Raw genomic sequence first — 22,802 nt, 5'->3', positions numbered from 1 at the left:
ATGTGAGCTCAACCTGTGTAAGCCTATAAATTTACAAATATGCATAAATAGACAATTAATTATTCAGAAGAGGAAGTAAGTATAGACAGCCATGTGTCTCTTAAATACACTTCAAGTTGTTGTTTCTTCTCAGTTGTCTTTTACTTGTTTCCTGTTAGCAGGAGGATATGAACATGTGGGGGATCAGACTATATCCTTAGATCTCCCGTTCTGCACAGACCAACCACGACACAGGCTCTCACAAGAAGACACCACCAGCTATGATGGAATGGTAACCCAGCTCAGAAATGCATACAGCGTTTTTTTCCATGTCTTTTTTATTTTTATTCTATTTTTTTCTTTTTAAAGAGTACTGACCTCTGCGTGTGTTACTTCACTTTCATAATTGAACTGTGTGACAAAGTGGGAGCACAACAGGAGGTGATGGGCACAGTTTGTACACCACTGCTTTCATCTTAGCCTTGTTAGACAGACCAGACATTTGGCTCCCATTTCCATTTCTTCATTCTTCTTTCATTTATCTTCTCAACTATCATCACATCCAACATCACAATGCCAATTTCTAGTACAAAAGGTTTCAAAAACATACAGCGGTGCACATTAAAGTATTTTTCTGCAGGTTTTATAATGTAATGATGCTCATAAAACAATTCATCTGTATATCTACCCATTTACCTGGATAATGCAACAATCAAGATTGTGTTCAGATGCAATTTGCCCACATTACATTTACAAATGCATTATCAGCAGCCACACTGCTCTCACCTTTTTGTGCTTTACTTATCAAGATGCAAATGCGCTTGGCTCGGACAGTGCTACCTTTCCACAATGGCAGTAAACATCTGTTTTCATTGTACTGCATTGTAAGTCCTATCCATGTCCAATGGCTGGAATCAGTCCCAGTGGACGGGGCCGCAAGGAGGAAAACATTGTGGACAGGCCTCCAGTCCACAGCAACACACACACACACACACACACACACACACACACACACACACACACACACACACACACACACACACACACACACACACACACACACACACACACACACACTCTTACTTACACCTACAGTATGAGCAATTTGGAGTCATCAGTGTACCTGGCTTGGTTTCAGTGTTTGTGTGGGTGTGTTGTGTATCTATGATGAGATTCACGTGTGTGCATTGTATAAAGTGTAGGTAGTGTATAATATCAGCTGGGTCTTTACATGTGTGTTCTGCCAAGTTCATCACTGAAAACAAGAAGCGCCTTTTGTTAATATTCATCATGACACAGCTATTTACATAATGAGGAACACCACTTGTACTGTGCTGCTGTTACACAGCTGCATGTTAAAGGTTAGAGAGAAAAGGGAAAACAAAGAAAAGCAGCAGCAGTGTGGATGTAGCTGCCTTGTTTGTTCTGTTGTAATGTTCTCATCTGGACAGATCAGACACTGAGACACTGAGACAGACACAGGTACAGATGCAGTAACAAGCAGCCACAAACACGAACCCTTTTAACACCTAAGTTGAGTTGAGCACAGCAACACACAGGAAATAAGTTCCTGGTGCCCCTAAACTGTGCTGAAATAATGTCACATTTAAACAATAAATAACAATCAGACATTAAATTATAAATATAGAATTGTAAAACTGCATTTGTTATAACTGTTTTGAGGAAATTACAACACAAAAATTGCACTTTCATAACACTATCTCTGTCAGCGTTGATGCAAAATGATGAAGGGTCATACCTGAACGAAATCTGCTGACTACAGAGTAAACTGAGTGTCTACTGTAGAGAATAATAAATGAGTGAACAGACAGAGAGGGAGAGCTGTGTCCACATCCCATCCGCTGCTTTGGCCAGACGCAGGACAACAGATTTCACGAAGAAAAAAAAAAAAGCAGAATGTCTGCACACTGGATTATAGCTCCATAAAAAGTTTTATGAGACTGAAAAGGCAAAGTTATAACCCTATCAGGTCCTCGTGGAACAGATGGCCGACATGACAAAGAGCATGGGTTTATATGGACACCAAACTGATTACATCATGCTGATGTCATTATATGTACCATTCATTAAAGGATTTGATTTGTAATCAAGGTAAAATACATGATGGGAGCTGTCCCACAGAATAGATCCAAAAAATATCCTTATAATTTTCAAAAAGATTTGTGGTTGAAAACAATCCTGAAAAGGAGAAATGCAGCATGGCAATAAATAAAAGCTGTGTGTCATTTTGTACACAGCTAAGGTTTGTTTCTGTGGGTTTGTTATTTATTTATTTTTTTGCCTCTTAGTGGTCAAAAATTGCCCAATGCAGCTTTAAGGACACATTTAGATTTTTAAAAATACAAAACAAAGACTTGAAAATCCAGATTTGTTGTGGATCTACATGTATGTATATAAATAATCACTGAATTAGAAAATGAGTGTGGAGCTTAAAATAAAATAAAAAAATCTCTCACATTTGTTTCTCTTTCAGTTATGTTCAGTTAGTTCTATTGCCAATGAAGTAAAAGGTTATGTCTAGGCAACTAGAGGCACTTTATAAAGATAAAAATTGTGGTTATAAATGTACGCCACTGCTTAGCATAGCAAAGCTCCAGATTTGTTCCAGCCCACAGCTATGAGGCCCTAAACCATCGTCATTACTGACATGAGTGGCCAAATGAGATTCCTTCACAGAGCTGCTGGGCTCACTTTGCATAACAGGGTGAGAAGTTCAATGATCTGAGTGGCGCTCAGTGTCCTGCTGCTGCTGCTGCTCTGCCATGTTCAGAGGACCAGCTGAGGTTTTTATTTTTTTAGGAACTTGATAACCTGCACCACTGATTCCCATAAATAGAACCCATGGTTGTTGGCCTCCATGTAAGCAATGATTAATGGAAGTAATTTTGAGATGTCAGGAGGTTCAGCTTTAAGATTTTCTTTTGTCCAGTTTCTCGGTTTAGTATAGTCAGAGCTTTTCTTGTTTCTATGGCTTCTCAAAAATTCACAATGCAATTATGTCCTGTAAATTATGAGAAATTAGAATTATTGCCACAAAGTGCATGCTAAAGGCAGTTCCCAAAACAACAAAATAGCTGAAAGAAAATTAGCAAGACTAAGAATATTTAATTTTTATAGTTTCGAAAATTCACAAGTTTACAGTGGCCCCGGCTGCGCTTACTGTAATATGACTGGAACCTTTATCACTGACTGGGGAAAAGCTTTACTGTGAGTCTAACCAGTAGGAATATAAATGAACAGTTAACCAAGAGAGAAATTCATGAGACTGAAAAATCTCTCCATTCAGCATCTTTCAAGTACATTAACAGGAACATGATGGGGTGTCAGCTAGCCTTTTTGCCAACACACAAGCTTTAGGGGCTGCTTTAGGGCCCTTGTCATGGGTTTCCAGTATCTGTTGCGGTAATTGTCACTGAATTGGAAAACCACTGGCCGCCTGACTTGGAAATTGCTGACAAACAGAACACGATGAGGGATTTATTCATAATTTCCACAATGAAAGAGAAAAGTGCTTGCTTGCTTCACTTTGCAGTCTAATGTAACTTCCACCATGTCGGCTTCACACAACTATTAAGTAATGAGTGTTACTGTGCGATTGTGTGTGTATGTGTGTGTGTGTGTGTGTGTGTGTGTGTGTGTGTGACACTAAGTCGTAGAGAGAAGTCAAAGCATGCAAGACTCCAGCAGTATGTGTGAATGTGAATCTCTGTGACTTGTCGTTTGACGTGATGCAGATTGAACTAAATGCTGCTGCTCTTAATGATTCATTTCAGCAGCTTTGTTCCCCGCTCACTTGAGACATCTAAATGCATGAAGCCCCTTTCTCGACTACTTCAAGTGTGTTGTGGCACCGAAATGTCAAGTTAGAGCAAAAAGAGATATTTTACAAAGTGCTGTTTCCCTGTAACAGACCAAATGTGGTTGGAAAAACATTACCACTAAAAATGCATTGTGGGCAATGTAATGCTCTGCAGGGAAAATAGCTTCCATCATTGATTCTATAATATATTTAGCAAGACATTAAAGTCTGAATTAAGCTGCTGTAATATGGAGGACTGCATTAGCTATTTAAAAGTGGTCAGTTTTGTTTGATTAGCTTTGACAGTAGACCACAAAATCAGGTTTGGGTCAAAGGAAGAACAGAAAACCACAGACAAAAAGGCTGAAAATCCATTGCATCTGAGGACCGTGTCTGTGCAATACAGTAAGACTATTACCAAAAAGAAAAACGGCTTGACAGGGAGGTGGAAAAAAAAGGAGAAAAAACTGCCTTTGGAGCAACAGAAGTACACAACCTCGCAGTTCTGCTACTGCAGCAAGCTCACACCTCTTTGCTCTATGGAAATGGGGATTGACTGAGATCCAACAGTCACCAAAAACAGACAGGTTTCAGTAATGTCAAACATGCATGGGCTGTGAGATCAATACAAAGTCCTGATCTCCAATTGATGAAATGCCTCTCCTCCTGGCTCCAGGGATAATCTCACCCACTGATTTATCTGTGGTAGGAATGCTCTGCAGAACATGCAGTGTCCGTGCACTTTGCTCTCTTGTGTTATAATATTTAACCTACATCAGAATTGATCAAAACCAAACACGAAAATCACATACAGTATATGTTGGATCAATCGTTTGTTAAAATGAACAACTTAAGTTTTGCTTCCCTGACGAGCACCTTGTCAAGTTAACAGGTTGTTATTATTTTAACCATGACATTGGAGGTTCCAAAACCTTAATGCCGTAGTTATTTTAAACCAAACCATGATCTTTCTCAAACTAGAGGACATTTACAGAGCTGGAGGTGAGCCATGCCTCTCAGCAACTGTTACTGGATGAGGATTCAAAAGAATTTGTTACCATAAAAAAACACAAGGGTTTGTTCAGGCGTCGGACTAGGAAATTCTGCACCGCCTGTACAGACTGCTTAAGATCGGCTCCTGAACGGTTGACGCTCAGGAGTTGGATGAAGTCACATAATGTCTATCATTAAATCCTATGGTTGACGGATTTGCTTTCACACCTCAAACAAACTTCACCACCACCTGGATGTAGTTCAAAAGATCCAAACCAAATGGGTTTGGTGTGAAAGCATCCTAAAGCTGCTAACTGGTGGTTCACTTTAAGAAATGTGACAACACTGTTCAGCATCTCTGTTTGAAGAGTAGCTCACAAGGACTGATATGGTTCAATCCATTGCATCATTTTGATGGGAAAATGGATGCCATACATTAATGATGACAGAACCAAGTTCCCTTTACACTGGTTCTCAATATTTGCAATATAATCTTGCCCATCTAGCAGCATTAAAACCAAAATAGAATTTTTATCTCACTTTGTCATTTGCAAGTTAATTTGATTGCACAGTATAATGGCAGAAAAATTGAGCTCATCTCCATGAAAATTGGATAATTCTGCAGCTCTCTTGTGTGTTTGTTTCATGAGTCCCTTGCTATGATCTAGTGCAAAATGTTCTGCACAGATTCTTCTTTCTAACCAAAAAATATACTGTACACTGTACTGCTGGGAAAAGCACCCAAATTTGAAATTCTGCAGGTAGCAGCTTTCTGTCTTCACCTTCTGTTTGTCTACCTACTGCAGGTTACAAGATTTGTTGGCCTGTTTATTTTTTACTGACTGAGAAAACATGGTTGGAAGACGATGTTGGTAAAAAACACGGCACTAAAACATGGAGTAGGAGTAGGATACCTGGGGAACGGAGGATTAAGGGGCAGGAAATCCTGAAATCAGCCGAGATCTGTTTAAATTCTGCTCAGTCAGAGCACATATAATCCTAACAGGGTGATCTGCCCCACATACTGTATTGTGTAGATAGTGTTGTTTTTCTTTTCAGTGAACGACCAAATTTACTATCATTTTGCCCAGCATGGAGTGAAATTTTGGGTTAATATTTGCCTGACGTCTGCTGACTAAAATCCAAAAAGCGCCTTAAATTTGGAGCACTGAAACACCCCGCTGATCAGAGTGTATTACGTGCCTTTTTAGATAGGGCGAGTAAAAATATTCTGCAGGAACAAAGGGCTGACCCATTTGTTTGATTTGAAAAGGATGCACTGGCACCTAGAGTGAAAACGGAGAGATGAATCCCTCCTCTCCCTCCACCTGTGCACAATACATGTCACAACAAATTATACGGCAGCAAATATTCAAACATCTCTACAGCACTCATTGTCATTTGCACATAGAAATTATGTGTGACACTGGCAACATTTCATTTCTTGAGTCAATATGCTCAGATTGCTGGGAAGGCTGTGGAATTTGACAGTAAGATTGAGATTAAAAGTTTGATACACCCCGGGAATGAGGCTGGTTCTTGCCACCTCTGCTCTTTATAGCCACACTAAACCCACATTAAGCAGTGTGGCTCTAGAGATGGCAGTGTCACTCAGTCTGTCAGCCCACTACTTTGGTCCAGACTGAAATCTTTGAACAACTATTAGATGGATGGCTTTGAAATTTTATAGATATAAATGGACTTTTATGACTTTGGGATAGATTACCATGAAATCTGGTGCTGCCGTTCCCCTCAGGATGTAGTATAATAACTGGTACTCCCTTAACTTAACACTCTAACACCATCATCAGGTCAATTGTTTTTTTCAATTATTTAGTTTATGATCAAATACCTGTAAAACTAGTGACAAATAAGAACATTGCCCTCCACTAATTAGCTAATCAATTTTTATAAGGTTAGCATGTTAATGCACTAAACTAAGAAGGTGAACATAGTGGACATTATACGTGCTAAACATCAGCCTGTTAGCATTGTCACTTTATCGTGTTGACATTCACATTTAGCTCAGAGCACCATGGTGTCTATAAGCCTCACAGCTATAATGCTATCATAACACTACTTTGCCAAAGCATAGCCTCACATAGTGGCAAGCATGGCTGTAGACTCATAGTCTTATTTAAATTTGTCTTGTACCAATTTTTTTTTTTTTCAATTTCAGAAGTACCTATACAGTACATCTAAAACAAGAAGAACACTCTCACTGGTAGGTAGCAGAAAAGTCTCAGCTTATGCTTATTTTGGGGAAATCTCCCCCCACACATGCAGCTGCCTGACAGGCATTTCACAATAACCCCAGGAGAAGTTGGCAGAGATGCTGCATCATTCTCAGTTTGTACTGACTGACTCACCATTTTGTCCCATCAGACAGACTGAGACGCTGTAGAAACATGATGAAGGGGTTTGGGTTTCAGGGGAAATCACAATACTATTCTTGAGGACTTCAACGTTACATCAAAATCCTTCCCACTGGAAAAAGATAAAAGAAACTGTACTGTCTTCATACAGAGGAGGGTGGAGATACAAATTGCAGTGCACCAACTTACTAGGACATGCAGTAATGTGCCAAGTCAACACTTCACATTCTCTTTTAAGTATCAGTTTCAAGTTCTTTTGCGGCGAATGAAAGTGACACAGTAGGCAGAACTACAGCATCTCAGTCAAATTAACTTAATTACCCTTATTAAATGGAGGGCTAAATATGCAGTAACTGCTTCAAGCCGCCTTGAAAAATTAACGTGGCTGCTGTGACCATAAAACAGCATAAAATGTTATGTCTAATATTTTCGTGTTATATTATTCATTCTGTCTGCAGAGCCGGCATTTCATAAAGTGCTAGACAAGCTGTCAAATCCCATTAAAGTAAAAATGCCACTGATTGAGTGAACAGAAGTTTAAACTGGGGGGAATCCGGGGCATGTGATTACTGATAGAAAGATACGCCATAATAATAGGACACTCAATATGGGATTCAGATTTCTGAGGAGTTATTAGAAATTAACAGATTTCTACAAATACTTTTTTTCAAGGGAAAAATCCGTCCAGACTCCCAGAGAATTGAAAAAGTTCTTTTGTTCCTTTTGTAGCTCGGCTCTAACTCTGAAAAGTTAATGGAAAAATCCACCCTTGGATACCGTTATGTATCATCAAACGGTGATGCTCAGTGCACGCCAGGAGTGATTCATCAATGAGGTAACATAAATTATTTTTTCGGGTACCCAACTTCCCTCGACTCGCCACATCTGCTTCAGCTTCAGTTAGTGATTTCCTGCATTCCCCTGAATGCCTTTCGACAACTGCCAGACAGTGAGGGTGAGCTTGTTTCATTCAGCTGTATGTTTTGGCAGACAGATTACAGCAACAGTGACTGCATATAGTAAGAGTGTGAGACAGGGAGAAAAGTCACACTCAAACCACAGCATATCTTGAGGCTGCATTGCATTGTGGTCCATTGAGGCTGCTGTCAATGGAGAAATTGGTTTCTGTGCCTCTTCTATAATGCATTTCACTTTTATGATGGGTTGCTGAATGCAAGTGTAAAGTTGTGAGCCAATCTTTGAGAGTGTCTGACACGAAAACTTGATGTTTACCCCTGAAGTTATGGCCAGCTGGAAATGTTGCAGTGGATGAGACATTACATCTTCAAACAGCAAAATCAGGCCAGAAAAGCAACGTATATCACCCAATAGCAGAACATTAAAAATGCTTGATGAAGTGGTTCCTGTAAGGCATTTGTATTAATTGCTCTGATAAGACTGAAAATTGATCATTTAAAACTTTAGACTTCAGTTTTTTTTAGATTGTCCCCCCAAGAAAAACCACAGCCCCAAAACGACAAATGTTTTATGCACATGGCAAAGTAGGAACTATGATCTTTGTCTGTTGAGATCAGGGCGGAAACGGTGTGACATTATTAAAGCACCACAAAGTCAGGCAGGAAGGTGAAGAGGTTAGCTGGGTCTCTAACATGGGAGACTGCTCTCCATTTCCAGTTGCTGACTTATAGTCAATTTCTTCTAACTGTCCATGACCATTTCCTTCCATTGACTATAAGTGCATATTATTGTTACCAGGACCAAAACATTCATTTTAGGAATTTTACAGTCATTATGTAACGGTTTTGGAAAGTACTGAAACATTATGTTGTCCTGCCAATAAGGGCATCTGATCACAAAAAGTTACAACTGCAGTTACAACCAATATATTTTGTCATGCTAGTGACATGGTCAGTCTCTTAGTCAGTTGGTCCTGCATTTTGATCCAGCCTGAAATATCTCAGTACAGACATGCCAGTACAGACATTTATGGTTTCCGGTGGACGAATCCTAATGACACAGTGATTCCCTGAATTTTCATCTGGTGCCAACAGCGGGTCAAAGTTTTCACTTCCCAGTGAAATATCTCTACATCTCCTGCACAGACTGGCAAAATTTGGTAGACATTTATTCCCAGACAATGAATCCTAATGACTCTAGTGTTCCTTGACTTTTCATCTAGCGCCTCAACACTTATTGGATTGCCATGAGACTGGGTACAAATATACTATATATAGCTTTTCATAATGTGTCATAATTAGATCCCAATTTCACTTTGTCCAGTTCTTTAGTTTATGACTAAATATTTGCAAAACTACTGACAGGATCAGCTGTAATTGCATTTAATGAGCAAATGCTAACCATGCTAACTAACTTAAGATGATAAGCATGGTAGATATTATACCTGTTAAATTTCAGCACCATTGTGTCACTGTGAGCATCTTAGCATTTAGTAATAGCATGGCTGTAGACTTTCTCAACACTTGTTCTCAGTAATACATCCAAACGATTATGGGCATCAGCTGTTCCCACAATACATACGTGTAATTAACATGAAATTGTTTTCAGGCTGATTCACTATTTCCTGAACAAAACGGCCTTGAACACAACAGAGAACTTTAATCGCATTAAATATTCATCACGGTTTGTGTGTGGCTTGAGGAGGGGAGGGCCACTGGAGATTGTGTGATGGGAAAGGATGAATTAGTTTGATTTATCTCTGTGGTCTTTTTCATTTATATCCAAATTAGTTTGGGTAAAAATAGATCTATGGGCAAATTCCATTTCATAATTTCCAGAGTTCTTTGTTTGTACATTAAATTATACAGTATAGACCAGACATGGACTGACTCACCTGATTTGTTTATAACAGACAAGTTAATTTGATCCTGGACTTAAGTGAAGGACTAGGTTATCGTTTAATATCAAGTGCATATCAGAGTTAATGATGTTGTCAATCAATGCTGACCTCAATTTAAAACAGAGGTTTGGAGGTCAACAGAGCCATGACTTTCATTTCTTCTTTTCTCAGCAGCAGAATGTTTTCTCAGTGATCTACCTTCGACTAACACTTGCCTGGCTTTAGGCTCCTGTGAGAGTCTGTAATGATCAGTCAGAGACACAAACAGCAGTTCATGGTATATGTTCTGTAAATAAGTACATCTAACCCAGAGTGAAATTCAATATTGTCTGTGTCGAAGCGTGGAGGAAGAACATCATCTTTTCCGCCTGCGCTAGATTAAGCTATTAGCAGGCTGGGACATGTGCTATTAGTACATCATAATATGAACAATGAAATGATGAAAACATCAATTGGATGAAAGAGGAGATGCTAAGATTAATTACTATGAAACAACAGAATTGTCATATTCATTTTAACAAGCCGTTTTAGATTGCAGGCTATTATTGCACAGATCTTGTACTGCCTCTTCTCGCTGCTCAGTTGTTAAATGTATTCCACCTCCTCACCAGAGCAGACATCACACCTCCAAGAGGAACATCTGTCAAAAGTCTGAATCATACATATCACAGAGTATGTTTATTTGGGGTAGATCTCACCCCCCACACACACAGCAGCCTGAGAGGTGCCTAACACCAAAGACAGGTCCGAAGTCTGATTATGTGCATTTGTGCTAATGAATCCCACTGCAACGTTTTAACCCAGCATGAATTCACAGCCTTGACTAGAATGAAGGGGAGGCGGTGGGCGGGGGGGGGGGGTCCCGTATAAATTCAGCTACAGTTGCAGCTTCTTCCATATTCTGTTGATTTCTGAAGTGAAAAGAAGTAAATACAACAACTGCAGCAAACAGATATTAAAAATTAGAGTTTTGGAACGGCCCTCACAGTCCACTGACTAAACGTCACTGAAAATCTGTGGGTAGATCTTAAAACATGTTGAGTGTGCCAGACAACCTAAAAAACATTGCAGAACTTGAAGTGATCTGCAGGAAGAGTGGGTGAAAATTCCTGAATACCATGAACAGAAAGCCTTTGCCTTTGTCATGGCATATTTAACTAGGATACAGTTAGAGTCTCTACTGAGTAAATAAATGGTAAATGAGCTTATGTTACAGCTGATAGGGAAGTGTCAGTTGTTCAACTCAAGGAATGGTTTAACATTTTGGAAAAATGCTTTTTCACTTTCTTGCTGAGAATCAGATGGAAGGATTGAGATGACTCTCATGTTTGTAAGCTAAATATGAAAGTACAGGCAGCAGTTGGTTAGCTTAGCTTTGCATAAAGTTTGGAAATGGGGGGTGGGGGGGTCCCTTGTGGAATTTTATCATGACCATAGGGTTGCCTGGCAACCTGAGCCAGGCCAAGAAATAGTTTGGCATATTACACCCCATTACACCATGATGTGTCGCTTCTGAAAGGATTAAAATGAGATAAAACATGTTAGTGAGCTTTAGAGGTGCTGTTAGGCTGGTTTTGTAACTGTTGGACAGAGTCATGTTGTTGCCAGTCTTTGTTCTAAGCTAAGCTAACTGGCTGCTTGCTGTAGCTACCGGACACATGACACTGGTATGAACCTTGGCAAGGAAGCAAAAAAGTGTATTTCCTAAAATGTCAATCTAATCCTTTAAACAGCTAAACACTAAACCTGTTGCTGTCAAGAGCAATTTATTCAGCTTGTCTGCCATAAAAATATGAATTTCAAACTGAAACAGTCAAATTTCCATAATCATATACCTACCTCTGATGCAACAAAGCATCTTGATCTGATGTGCTTGATCATACACAGAAAACTATTACAGGGGCTTATTTAATATCACCACTTACGAAATGAGAAGTGATACATGACACTAACAAAGTGATGTTGTGTAACAGCCATTTCAGCCAATTCACTTAAAAGGCTGTTTCTTCCTGCATTTTGCTGCAGTTGAGTTTGAATCGAGTTGACCAAAGCCCATTTTTCACAAAATCATCAGGTATGATAAAAGCTAAGCGGTGTACTTCTGTGGACCCATGGATCATTGCCATCCACTCTTGCAGTTACAGTAATTTTCAATTCTGCCAAACAAGAGGACGGCCAAGCAAAATGAGAATTAATGGCAAAAGATATTGCTTTTCTCTGGAATAACCAAAGACAAAAATGATGTGTTATTTGTCATTACAGCAGTATGTTGTGCAGTACTGTCACTAAAATGTGTTTAAGTTACACCGGTGTGTGGTGTCCCACAGCACACAGCTTACAAACTGATGTATTAAAAAATGACACATCCTTTTAGATGCCAGTAGACACTCATGTGGCTCTCCTTTATTTGGCAAGTGAACGACAAATATTGAACGCTGTCAAACTCTCTTCACATGATAGAAGCCTGCCTTCTGTGCATTTACGTGCAGATGAAGTGCAAGCTGCCATCTTGGCAAATGGAGGGAGTGTATTTTGATCACTCATCATCATTTCTTATTCCTGACGTTTTGAAGACAGGGCTCATACTCTAGCGTCTAAAATTTAAAACAAATGTTTGTTGAATAAAATGTACCCACAGCTGCAGGATTTGTCCTAGGCAAACACTGATTAGATCCATAGGGGCCATTAGTTTTTAATATAACCAGAAGGGGGACACTGGGTGCCACATTTCTGAGTGCAAATGCAGGGAAAAATGAAAACAACTGAATGCAAGATTGAGGCCTGTGTTGACCTAAATTTTTATTTTAAAAACTAGAAAATTAGTTTAGTATAAAACTGTAATTATTATTTGTCCAGTCTTTCAGATGTTTGTATCAGTCAGTTAGATGCACCAACATTGGCAAAACTTCCTTTCTCCTTACTTCACCTGGCCTCTCACAGCCCACTTTAATTATCTGTGAGCAGGATCTCTTCACCTTGTTAATGCTTGCAAATTCTGCCCAAGTACAAGAATTGCCTTCGGCTGAGACGGTGGGATTTTCACCTTAATATTTTCTGAACTAACTTCGCAGGGGATGATCTGTGGGTGGACAGAAACCACTGCAGCTGCTCTGTGAGCACAGAAGTGGATGGCATACAAGGCAGTGAGAGGGTCTTTTTTTTTTTTTTAAATAATGTGCCACAGGAAGACCATGGAACCGCACAGCTCAAAGTGTTCATCAAAATTCACACTCGATGAGCTCCGTTTGCAGTGTCGAAGCCAACCTGCTGAGCTGTGCTGGGGGAAATCTATAGAAACAAATTAACTCCAAGCCTGTTGGTCTGGGCATGTGCAGAAGATAACAGGCTTCAATTACAAAGCTCTTTCTCCTAATTGAAAATGCAGCTAATAGCTTAAGTGCTTGCTATCTGGGATAGCCAAAATAATGTGCAGGGGGCTCACTGGGTTTGGGCACTGACAACATGCCTCTGACTGTGAGTTTGAACCCTGGAGCAGCCTTTTTGTGGATACACCATCTCTCTCACTTTCATCTTTCTTAATTCCCTTCACTGTGTGCCATTCAATAAAATCAGAAAAAGCTTCTCGTATATCAGAAGAGATTGTGCTGCATTGCCTTTATTGTGATGCAAATAGCCCTCGACACAATCATTGCACATCATGGACTTTTGTACTGCAACCCATACTGAATCCTGGTGCTAGTCGCTCGGCTAATAAACACGATACTGTATCGGATTGAATAGTGCAGTCGTTTTAAACAGCCTAAAAGTGAGAATGCATCACTCAAACCTAAACATGCGTAAAAACCTGATAGTGGTTTTAAAAGGCCTCTGTTGCACTGTGTATTCTTACTTCGCATTGAAGTGTTTGGCACAAAATGTAACGTGTGCACAGAAAAAAAAATCCCATTACATTTTTAACAACTCAGGCTGCTCCCTTGAGCTGTAGAGGGCAAGGAATAACAAAGCAGAGGGAAGTCTCGGCTCCTTACCTCTGATGGGCTATTAGTTATTCTAGCTAGCAGAAGCCCCATTAGGTCTGCCATTTAATGCTCCCACGCCACATTCTCACATGAAAGCTACAAGATTGATAAGCCGGCCATCTCACCTCAAGCTTCCCTGGTGTTTGAGAAATGCTCTGCCACAGATAATCTGACAAAGAGCTGATTTAGCTACCTGTGTACCTCGTACTATGTGACATTACTGAAAACAATGGAACATTTGTACTAGACTCTCCAGTGACTTCAGGGAAGCACACAACACGAATGTAAGTGGTGCTACAGTACAATCCACTGACTTAAAACATATTCTGAAATGATTTATAGGGTCCTCACGGAATATAGGAAATGAGCTGTGTGGCAGTGTGAGATAAAACTTCGTCTCTGTGCTGCGCTGACAGATACAATGGAGAAGAAAGATGTCTCCTGTACTGCACAACATGTCTGGTTAGCCTGACAAAAGCTGCAGCTAAGATTCCTGTGACACTACATCTCTCCAAACACAACATGTCCTGTTAATCACACTTAACCATACTGCCAAATGAAAAAAAGCTGCTGGACAAAGGAAGACAGATGCATGAAAAAAAGAGAAGATAGGCAAAAAAAAAAGCCTAATTAAGCACGAGCAAACTGATTAGTCTTTCTGTCAGGGCTTTCTGTCTCAATCCCTCCGTGCCATACAGTGGTTCAGAGTCAGTCATGTGGAGGAGTCCAGCATTAGGATGAGAATTTCAATTTGAACCCTTTCGACAAAAGTTTCACTTGTGTGGCCGAGTAGTTTCTCTATATCTCTGAGATGAAACAAAAGTAGTATAATGCAGTTTGTTACTGCGGTAGTGCACAAAAGCCATACAGCAAATGAGCCCAAAAGCATGATTTATCTTCTATTTGGCTTGAGGCCTGTAGAGTGTTCTGCAGCCTGCGGTGACTGTTTGAACTTTGTAAATTAAACTAATGAGTAAACTCTGAAGTACATGAAAAGAAGAGTGGGAATTATGATCAGCTGGTGTGACTGTAAATATTTACATATTTAATACAGCAAAAAGCAAATAGCAAAACTCACATGGCGTGTGTATTTGCTACTACATCTGTTGTAGCAAACACACAGGATAGGAGAGGACCACCTGCACAGTGACTTGAGCTAATAAATTTTTATCATTCAGTTCAGGACAGCAAGCCATTTGTGAATAAATAACAGGCTGGCTGAAAATACATAGATTCATCAATGAGCTCTTTTGTGTCAGGAATGAAAGATGAACCTACTTTGTGTATAATGCATCTTACTGTATGTAAGTTATGCAGGGAGCGGAGCTGCCACTGCAGTTTCAGCTAATGGGAATCATATTTTAGCAATAAAACTGTATGATTCAGAACAACAGTTGGGTAATCATATGGAACTGAACAAACGCAGCATATTGCAAAACAAGTCACCATGCACTGACCTTTATTCCTTATCCTAAAAAACAGTGCAGAGCAGAGGAGGGAAAGAATTTTTCTCCACATATTGTTAGAAAATTTACCTCTCATGCCTCGCAGTGGAAATGGATTTTTGGAGGGCAACGGTCATACCTCGCATTCCCTGGAGCCTGAGATGGTGTATGTGTAAGGTCCTGTCCCATTAACCAGCACATCCATAGTCTCTGAGTGTGAAGGCTTGTAGTCCACATAGTACTCTTGCAGTGGTGAATTAAGGGAGCGCTCAGTCTCCCGTGCCTTTTTCTGGCGCTTTTTAACCGCCGAGCGCTGCTGAAGCTGTTTGATACTGCTGGGATAGCGCTTCCATGAGACATAGATAACCAGTAGAATTATAGCCACAGATAAGAGGAGGGCCACGCTACCAGCTATGATCTTGTGGAAGGACACATACTCAGTGTCTGGCAAGGGGATGGTGGGGGAGGCCTCGGAAGGAGTCGGGGAGGCTGTCCTGTTCCAGATCAGCTTCTTATCCACCACTGACTGCGTGGAAAGAGGCAGCAGCTCAGGCTGAAATGTGGATGTCAGGGGCGATGTTGTTGAGGGGATGGGAGTTGGTGTTGCTGTACAGATGTTATAAGTCTCCACCACATCTGTCACTTTCTCGCCTTGTGCCTCCTTCGGGCCAGCACAAATCATAGTGGACTCCTTGTTACCCTTAAAGGCCTTGAGCCAGGCCACCAGGGGACATATGTTGGGGTTACAGTACCATAAATTACCAGCCAGACTGATGGTGGTGAGAGAGATCCAAGCCTCCACCGTCTGCTGAGACACATTGCTGAGTTTGTTGGAGTCCAGATTAAGTGTCTGGAGATTAGGGAGGCATTGAAATGTACTCGGGTCCAGCACTTGGAGTTCATTTCCTGAAAGATCAAGCTTTTGCATGGACGTCCACATCCATGGCAGACCCTGGGTTAGCAGTTTGATACGGTTCCACTGTAAATAAAGTGCCCTCAGGTTAGTCAGGCGGGGGAAATGAGCAAAATTTATCTTTGAGAACTGGTTGTGCTCCAAGTGAAGCTCGATGAGCTTGAGGAGTCCTGCAAAGGCATTACGTGTGAGGCTCCGTAGCCTGTTGTAGCCAATATCAAGAAACTCCAGGTTGCGACAGTCAAGGAAAACTCGCATGGGGACAGTTTTTAAGGAATTTGACCTCAAGTGTAAACTCAGCAGTTTCCGTAGCCCCAGGAACTGATTAGGCTGGAGAATCTGCAGTTTATTGTAGGAAAGGTCAAGATTACGTAAATTAGGAACATCATGGAAAGTGTTGTTCTTTAGCTGTGTGATCTTATTCGAGCTGAGAATCAGTTCTTTCAGCCTCCGTATTCCATGGAAAGCCTGGCCATCCACGGCATTAATGTAATTATGGTCGAGGTAGAGCCAAACTAGTTGACTCAGCCCTGCAAACTGGTGGGCTCTGAGGTTCACCAGGCTGTTGTAACGCAGGGACAGGCCCTGTGTGCCTACAGACACATTGCTTGGCACGTCGCGGAAGGCATTGGATTCGCAGTATATTATTTTCCCATCACATCTACAGCTCTGGGGGCAGGGACGCTCACGGATGCTGCTTGGAGCAGCAAGCAGCCAGGCGGGCACCACCACTGTGAATACAAGCCATCTGAAAAGCACGGGAAGTCCTGCAGACACACAGAAAAGTCACAGATTTAAGAGCTTAAAACATGCACCAAAAAGAACTAATGTGCACAGACTAGAACAGGGTACAACAGAATAAGACAGAATTGAATAAAGGAACAAAACATTATCACCCACGCTGTATTCTGAGGCATTTGATAACGGAGGGGGTTATTTTCAGCCTGCTTCATTTGCATCCCTGTGTTCATGGCAAATCTACACTCTCACATCCATTATCACAGTCAAAGTCATGCTCCTGAGACATGGAAAAGGTGGCTGAGAACCACATGCATCGGGCGTAACCTGTCAAACAGTTGTTGAGAGGAAAGCCTCTTTCAGATCCCACAGCCTGCAGTCGTTATTCACAAGCCGCAGGGGGGGCAAAGGCACCAGGAACATTAGCTTTAAGTGAACTGTAACTGGCAAACGACTTAAGACTTTGCGCAGAAAGGAAGGCTGTGAGTACCTTGCAGAACAATCTACATACCCATATTTGCGCGGTGTCGGCTCCTCCTCATGTTTAGGACACTCTGTTGCAGGCGTTCCACGTCCACATGTTAGACTCACTCGGCGTTTTGTCCAGAGAGTTGGACAAGGACCCAGGACGCCTCTCTGCACGGAAAATGTACGCACTTTGCGCCGCAGCCAGGTCCGCTTTGCTCACAGCCGCACACCTGTCGGGGATGAGCAGCTCCAGAAGGTGTGCATTAACCTCTGCCTGTAGTTTCCCACGTTACCGCACAACATGAGCTTGATAATGCATATTTCTGACTCCCACCTCGCAGAGTCCTTGGGTGGACGCGCTCAAGCTTGTATCCTCACGAGAATGACATTGTTGAGCGCGTGTTTTGGGAGGCTGCAAAACAGCCTACATTTTAATCACCGAGTCGCCAATTGTTGAATCTAGGTTAAGTGGCAGAAAAGAGACAGGAAACCGACCAAGTGAAGAATTTGGAGAGGAATAAACTGTGGTCCAGACCCGGCAAGTTGGAAGTGTCCTGATTCAGATACGGACAGTGGGAGGAAGAGGCGCAGTCTGCTGTGGATTAGACCCGTTGACCGTGGCATCAAGAATAAATCAGTTGTATAGCAACAGGAATGATGTTGGTGTTGGATTATACTGAGCTCACTGCTGCTCGTTTCAGGACTTGAGATGCCCTCTCCTGGTCATTGAGTGACTCTCTGCAGCCTTCACTAAAGTAGACTTCATTGTCCCCAGCTACAGAGCCTGCATATTAATTAAAGCAGAGGAATGGGAAGACTGCTCTGCATTTAAATATTTGTGAAGATACACCACTGCCAGTCCGATGCTCCTGGACAGCCTGTGTGAACATTTTCGGGATTTTCATTTTCATCAATCTCAAGCAAAGCTCTCACTGCGGGATTAAATACCACAAAATTAAAATGTACTAGGGAGCTGAAAAATGTTTGTGACCTATATTATCTATTTATATTACCATTTGAGGAACATTTGCAGAGCTGCAGCTGGTGGTCAAACTGATATTTCTTTCATTCATGCTTTTATACCTTTGTGTAGTTTCATCTATAAGAATAGATCAGATTTTAAAACCTCATCATATGTTTTCTATGTAAATTCTAAATCTAAAGTATGTCAAATACATGTAGATGACTAACACAGTTCATAGGTATTGCGGTCGAAAATGGAAATATAATAAATATAAAGTACAAGTACCTAAAAATAAACTTAATTATATTACTGAAGATAGTGCACTTAATTATTTCCATGGCTGGTAATCAAGTCTATTAATATATTGTGTTATTATGTTTGTTGTTTGCTATATTTTAATGCATTAATTGCTATTATACATGTATACTACTGTGTCAGTAGTATTGCGCCATCGCCTGTCTGCAAAGTTAACCTCAGAGGATCCCTGGTGGTTTTATTCTGGATCTGGGCCTTTATCCAAGGAACTACTGGCAAAATCTCGGATGTTAATATGATTCTTAATTATTGCTTCAAAGACAGGTGGGCCTATAATGAAAAGGTCAGCTTGTTATGCTTAAATTTGTGTTACCATAAAGCAGTAAGTAACAAGCAAGAAAAACTTTATACTGAAATTTATATTATCTTCTACAGGCATTTGTACCATCCAGGTGTTTCCAATAAAATAGACAATTCTTTCTTAATGTACATGTTTCTTCTTATATTTTCTGACTGATTTATTGTATTAACAATGAGCACACTGGGAAAATTAACCATAAACAATAAAAATAATATTCAGAAACTTCTGACAGTTGTAAATTGAGCATAGAAAGGAAAACAACAGATGGGTTGAAATGTGGGTTTATATTTTTATCCCATTTCTTTTGTTTTAAATATCATTTGAATTTGTGGCAAAAAAAAAAAACTTAAGAAAGCTCAGTGTATTTCTCTTCTTCTCGTCTTATTGTTTCATGTTGACACTCGTGTCATGCATAAACAAAGGTTGCTCTCAAGGCCTCATAATGAGACTTTGAGTCAGGGTCAAAATCATCTCTTCTAATGGGTCCCTCTGCCTTTGTACTTAATGAGTAATGTAATTACCGGTAATGGACGTTAATGAACATTTGAACTCAGATTGCACATAGTTTGTAAAAAAGAAATCAGTGGAAAGAAAAATAAAAACTGATGCACTTCAGTGGCAGTCACTGATTTGATTCCCATTGTTAGATCAATCAGCTAACTGGAGTTGAAGGACAGGGCAGGAACCTACTCTCTCTCTTTCTCTCTCTCTCTCTCTCTCTCACACACACACACACACACACACACACACACACACACACACACACACACACACACACACACACACACACACACACACACACACACACACACACACACACACACACACCAAGGTGACTGGAAGAATGACAAACTACTGGCCAGTACACTGTTTACAGCTTTGAATGTAGCAGAACCTTCAGTGTACTTCACAATCATATTCCATTCAAAGGTCTAGTGATATTTCCAAATCAAGCTTGGTTAAACATGAGGTTCATTCATTCATGAATTCTTTTCTTTTAGACCAGAGTGTGACATAATATGCCACAAGAGTAAAATAAAAAAACATAAACATTATTTAAAAGAAAATCAAAATTAATTTATCAGACTAAAACTAAAGCATCTTCACAGGACACAGAAGTTATTTGGTGCATTTTGGTACATTTTCTGGAGTCTGTTGGTGCAACGGCTTCCCTAAGGCTTTAGATAACCAGTACGTACTGTTATGGTGTTGTTTAAAATGAGACTATAGTGTTGTTTAAAATTAGATTTGTGTCATGTGAAAATTTTTATTTTGTCAAAAGCATTTGAGGGTAAATTAGAAAGAGCAGTGGTCCAAGAATGGAGCCTTGAGTGAAGTAGTGAAAACAAAGATCAAACGAAGATTGATAAAGATTGCTTTATCAATCTGAGTCTTATGGATACATATAATGGCAAATAGTATTACCAGACATAACATTTTATTACCAATTAATTTCTTTGATTTATTGAAAATGTGCATTTGCATGGTTAACCAAGAAACACGTAATCCCTCAAAGTCTCACCCTCTTCTTGTTGACAGTGAACTGGGTAAGATTGACTGTGCCATTTCTTGGTCTCTTTTCTCCTTGTCCACTAACCAAACCACTGGTTTTGGATATTGGTTTGAATTCCGTTGTTAAATCTATGAATGATGTATGGAAATAAATAGCCAGAGATTTGTACAGGGGAATAAAAATTACAACAGTCACCCCCTGCTGAAATCCCACTGTTAAAAATCACAGCACGTTGCTGTTGTGCAATCATACCATGCTGAGTTCTAGTAAATCCCCTGTGGTCTGTACATCAATTCTTATTTATGTTGTCAAACAAATCTGACATGACCCACTTTTAAATTTCATTCAGCTTTTTTGGGTATTTGGTAGAACTCGCATATGCAAGCAAGCAAGCATATGCAGAACTGCTATGGATCAATAATTAACTTTCACAGTATATTTTTAGTCAATTCTCAACACTGGAAAGAGTATCACTACCTCAACTTCTTTTTACTTTGCCAAACTGAATGTTTTCTTGTTTTTTATCTTGCTTACAGCTGAAATTTGACTGCTTGTCAAAACATTCCTCAAGTAAAATGACTTGTGGTTTAGATTTCGTGATGTGCTGACTCACTGATGGTTGTCTGTAGTGCTTGATAATGCTCCCTCAGGCGTCATCAAGTAAAAAATTAACCCCACAAGAGAACAGAGTGGCACTCTGTTGTCATGAAAAGCACAGAAACCCAGGCTATAAACAACAAAGGTATAGTACCACCATATGCACTCACCTCACTTTGCAAATAACTCTGCCACCAAATTGCTTCCTATGAAACTTTAATGACTGTCTGTGACTGACTGAGCCCTGAATAATAGAGCAAGGGAAGGACCTGCTTTTTGCAGCATAATGAATCCCTCTGAAACAGGGTGTAGAAATGTATAAATGGTAAAATAATTAGGAAAAAGAGAGACTTAAAACAGTGTTGAAGCAGGTTCTATTTACTCTGACCCTGGCTTCAAAATGTGTAACTTTAATTACCCTGCAAATTACACATGCAAAATATCCAAGCAGCAGGTAAATATTTCTGAGACAGAGGGCTGGGCCCAAAACATCTGGCACTTTATCCTCTATTGCTACCAAAAGAGGAAAAAAGAAAATGCTGCCTGCACTTTTCTTTGTCTTTTGATATAGCGAGGGCCATGTATTGACTTTGCTTTGATTATGCACCGATCACTCACACGTTTAAACCACTGACAGATGAGGTGAATAACATTAATTATATTGTTACAATGGCACCTGTCAAGGGTTGGGATATATCAGGCAGCAAGTGAACAGTCAGTACTTGAACTTGATGTGTTGGAAGCAGGAAATATGGGCGAGCATAAGGATCTGAGCGACTCTGACAAGGGCCAATTTATGATAGCTAGACAACTGGGTCAGAGCGTCTCCAAAACGGCAGGTCTCATAGGGTGTCTGCAGTATGCAGCGGTCTGTGCCTGCCAAAAGTGGTCCAAGGAAGTACAACCAGTAAACTGGCAACGGGGTCATGGCATGGTGATGCAGGTGGGGAGTGAAGGCTGGCCTGTGTGGTCCAGTCCCATAGAAGAGCTACTGTGGCACAGCTGAAAACCTTGGTACTGTCTTTGATAGAAAGCTGTTAGAAAACAGTGCCTTACAGCTGGCTGTTTGGGGCTACATAGCTTCAGACCACCACCACCACCCCTTCGTGGCAACGGTATTCAGCAGCATAATGCATGCTTCCACACTGCGATAACTGTTCAGGAATGGTCTGAGGAACATGACAAAGAGTTTGAGGTGTTGACTTGGTTCCCAAATTCCCCAAGTCTCAGACTGATCTAGCATCTGTGGAAATGCGCTGGGTAAACAAGTCTGGTCCATGGAGACCCCCACCTCACAATTTTACAGGAGTTATAGGCTCTGATGCTAACATCTTGTTGACCGACACCACAGGACACCTTCAGATGTCTAGCAGAGGTCCACGTGTCAGTAGGTCAGAGCTGTTTTGGTGGCATGAGAGGGACTGAAACAATACTTGGCAGGTGGTTTTAATGTTGTGGCTGACTGGTGCACGTGTGATGTTATTGCCTTAAAACTGACCCTCATCTTGCCACAAAGTTCACATTTAAATAAAACTTCTTGAAGTTGTGCCTCCGCTTAGGACGTAAGCTGGATAAAAGTCATA

At 40.6% G+C, this 22,802-nt stretch overlaps 1 protein-coding gene across 1 annotated transcript in view; it reads right to left on the bottom strand.

Moving 5' to 3' along the window:
* The window catches only part of LOC121184748 (leucine-rich repeat transmembrane neuronal protein 4), a 40,660-nt gene extending 23,057 nt beyond the window's left edge, over positions 1-17,603 (bottom strand). The window contains exons 1-2 of the mRNA XM_041042590.1: positions 17,573-17,603; positions 15,550-17,090 (exon numbers count right to left, since the gene is read on the bottom strand). Of these exons, the coding sequence (XP_040898524.1) occupies positions 15,550-17,090; positions 17,573-17,603 (1,572 nt within the window). The remainder of the gene's footprint in view (positions 1-15,549; positions 17,091-17,572) is intronic.
* Between the last annotated feature and the right edge of the window lie 5,199 nt (positions 17,604-22,802).

This window comes from Toxotes jaculatrix, chromosome 7 (assembly GCF_017976425.1).
Source record: "Toxotes jaculatrix isolate fToxJac2 chromosome 7, fToxJac2.pri, whole genome shotgun sequence".
Taxonomy (NCBI): Eukaryota; Metazoa; Chordata; class Actinopteri; family Toxotidae; genus Toxotes; species Toxotes jaculatrix.
The sequence above is the reverse complement of the archived record's forward strand: the minus strand, read 5'-3'. Positions and strand labels throughout refer to the sequence as shown.